General features: G+C 31.9%; 1 protein-coding gene across 1 annotated transcript; it reads right to left on the bottom strand.

The window, feature by feature from the left end:
* Positions 1-399: 399 nt before the first annotated feature.
* On the bottom strand, positions 400-1,710 carry LOC145049806 (putative receptor-like protein kinase At5g59700). Its single transcript, XM_078998160.1, has 3 exons — positions 1,137-1,710; positions 799-1,019; positions 400-618 (listed from the first exon to the last, which is right to left on the bottom strand). The coding sequence occupies exons 1-3, from the start codon at positions 1,708-1,710 to the stop codon at positions 400-402; spliced, it is 1,014 nt and encodes a 337-aa protein (XP_078854286.1).
* Between the last annotated feature and the right edge of the window lie 959 nt (positions 1,711-2,669).

Here is a 2,669-nt window from a genome sequence, read left to right as displayed (position 1 = left end):
GACAATAGATCAGCCCTTGACCTGATGAAAAACCCAGTCTTCCATGGGCGTAGTAAGCACATTAATGTAAGGTACCATTTTATTAGAGAGTGTGTTGAAACAGGGGAGATTGTAGTAAGTCATGTGTATGGCACGAGGCAGAAGGCAGATATCCTCACAAAGTCAATGGCAAGAGTAAAGCATGAAGAAATGCGAGAACTAATTGGAATGAAGCCAATTCAGAATTAAGGGGAGAATGTTGAAGTAATTCAGAAGTTGTTAAGCACGTTTTTTTTGTTTAGGAAGAATAAATCAAGGCCACGTTAGAATGTCTTACCTGGTCTCTAGCTAGTAGTTAGTATTCCCTTTTTTTTCTGCATTTCCATTGGTTTAAATACATAGGCATTGTGTACGTTGTAATCATCTCTTCCAGTTGAAATAATACATAAAAAAACCTTTGCCTAAACTACCCCTCTGTAAAACTTTCTTTTGTCCCCTGTTACTTCTCTTCTGTAGGAACCTTGTGAAGAGCCTGTCAAAACCAACAACAGGATCCCTTTTTGCTCTGCTCTCCAATGGCACCGATTCTTGTAATTGTTGTAGTTTATCCATGGCACCGGTGTTCAGTAGATCATTTTGCTGAGCAGAACATTTAAGGTCATGTTACAAATGGTTAAAACGATCACCAAACATACAATTATATATCATCCAAATATCACAAATCATCCCTCTTACCTGATTTTAGAGGAATTTAGGCTTGATAACATATTAAGATGATTATAAGAAAATGACTGAATCGAAAGGAAAAATGAGATGTACCTGATATTCAAGTGCAGTTTCTAGTGTTGTCAGAATCTCATTCATTAATGGACGCTTGTTTCGGTCTCTCTTCAAACATTGATAAGCAATTACCGAGAACACCGTCAAAGAACTTTTGTTTATTTTATCCTTTATATTACCAAATATAATACCATTTAGGTTGTTTTCTTTGTAATGCTTTCGTACCAATTCGGTAAACAATTGAGAATTATCGTGGTTGCCTGTACACACCCTCCCAAACAAAACTTCAAACAAAACCACACCAAAGGAGTAAACGTCTTACTCCTTTGTTAGTAATCCTGTCTCTGTGTACAGAGGATCCGAATACCCAAACGTGCCAACAGGATTTGAGAAAATAAATGAGTATTGCAGGTTAGCAGGACAAAACTTGGATAGACCAAAATCTGCGATCATCGCATTCCAATTTTCATCTAATAAGATGTTGGAACTTTTAATATCACGGTGCAATACTCTTTGTTGGGTTTCACCTGGATCATGAAGGTATGTTAGTCCACGAGCAACCCCAATGCATATTTTAAGGCGTCTAACCCACGTTAGATTGCTGCTGTTGAGATACAAGTCCAGACCTCTCCTCGAGGCGTACTCATAGACGAGTATCTTCTCTCCACCATCATCACAAAAACCCAAGAGAGGCACGATATTCTCATGCTTGTAAAGAGAAAGCATAAGGATTTCATTCCAAAACTCACGGTCTCCTTGCCCAAATGCACGGTCTAAGCATTTTAAAGCAACTGTGGTATGAGTATGACCCTTCCAATGGAAGAGTTCTCCCTTGTAAACTTTCCCAAATCCTCCTTTCCCAATACGATGATTTTCATTGAAGTTGTTGGTTGCTGATCTTATAGCTTTTAGTTGTACTTTGAGGTGTTCAAACCGTTTTAGATCAGACATTATTTTGATCAATCAAAAAGAAAAGAGAGAAAAAAATAGATAAATAAAATTGAGTAAGACCTGAAAAGAGACACCTAAAGTGCTTGAAAATGCTGGTTGATGTTGTATTTGTTTTTGGTTTGCAATATATAGAACTGAAGGTCTTTTAGTCAACTCTCACCGTCTTATAAAGTTGATTTTTTTATTTCCAAAAGCCAACTTGCAAAGGAGTATTATTATAATACTAGGCGAATGTCCGCGCGTTGCGCAGTAACACCTATTTATTTCAAGTTTTTACAAATATATGTTTTTTTTATTTAAATATAACAATAACGTTGTTGTTAAATTTGATACAATATTTCGTAAAATAAATTGATTTAATATATTGATATTGAATTATATAATAATATATACATCTATTATAACTGTATAATCTCAATCATTTGAATGACTTCTACCCGCGAGTTACACATGAATAAAATTAAATATAATATATGGTTTAATGTTATTTATATTTGTTGTTATTGTTAATTAATTTTTTAAAATTTATTTGCTTAATGTTTTAATTCTTATCATTATAATTATTTAAAATATCAAACATTGTTTTCTGATTTTAAAGGTAACAATATAATCATTTTATAGAGTTATTTTTAACAGTTATTATTATAAGTTATTTTAAGCTACTTATTTGAAAATTTTTAAAGATTATAAAAATACTTTAGAAAATATTTTAGTTAAATTGATATTATAATTTAGTTTTTGCATTTATCATTACAATTTATCGTTTTTAACTATTTATAAAATATTCGTTGGTTTATTAAGTAGAACTGAAATTTATATTTAAGTTGATACTGTAATGTTATATTTAAATTAACTATTTAAGTATTTTGTCCAAACTGTTCAAAAGTTGTAGCTTTAAGTTGATAATGGTTTACATACAACAATATTTTAAATCTAATAAAAATAAGTATAATATATTA

The sequence above is a fragment of the Lactuca serriola genome, chromosome 5 (assembly GCF_051521515.1).
Source record: "Lactuca serriola cultivar US96UC23 chromosome 5, Lser_US96UC23_V15, whole genome shotgun sequence".
Classification (NCBI taxonomy): Eukaryota; Viridiplantae; Streptophyta; class Magnoliopsida; order Asterales; family Asteraceae; genus Lactuca; species Lactuca serriola.
The sequence above is the reverse complement of the archived record's forward strand: the minus strand, read 5'-3'. Positions and strand labels throughout refer to the sequence as shown.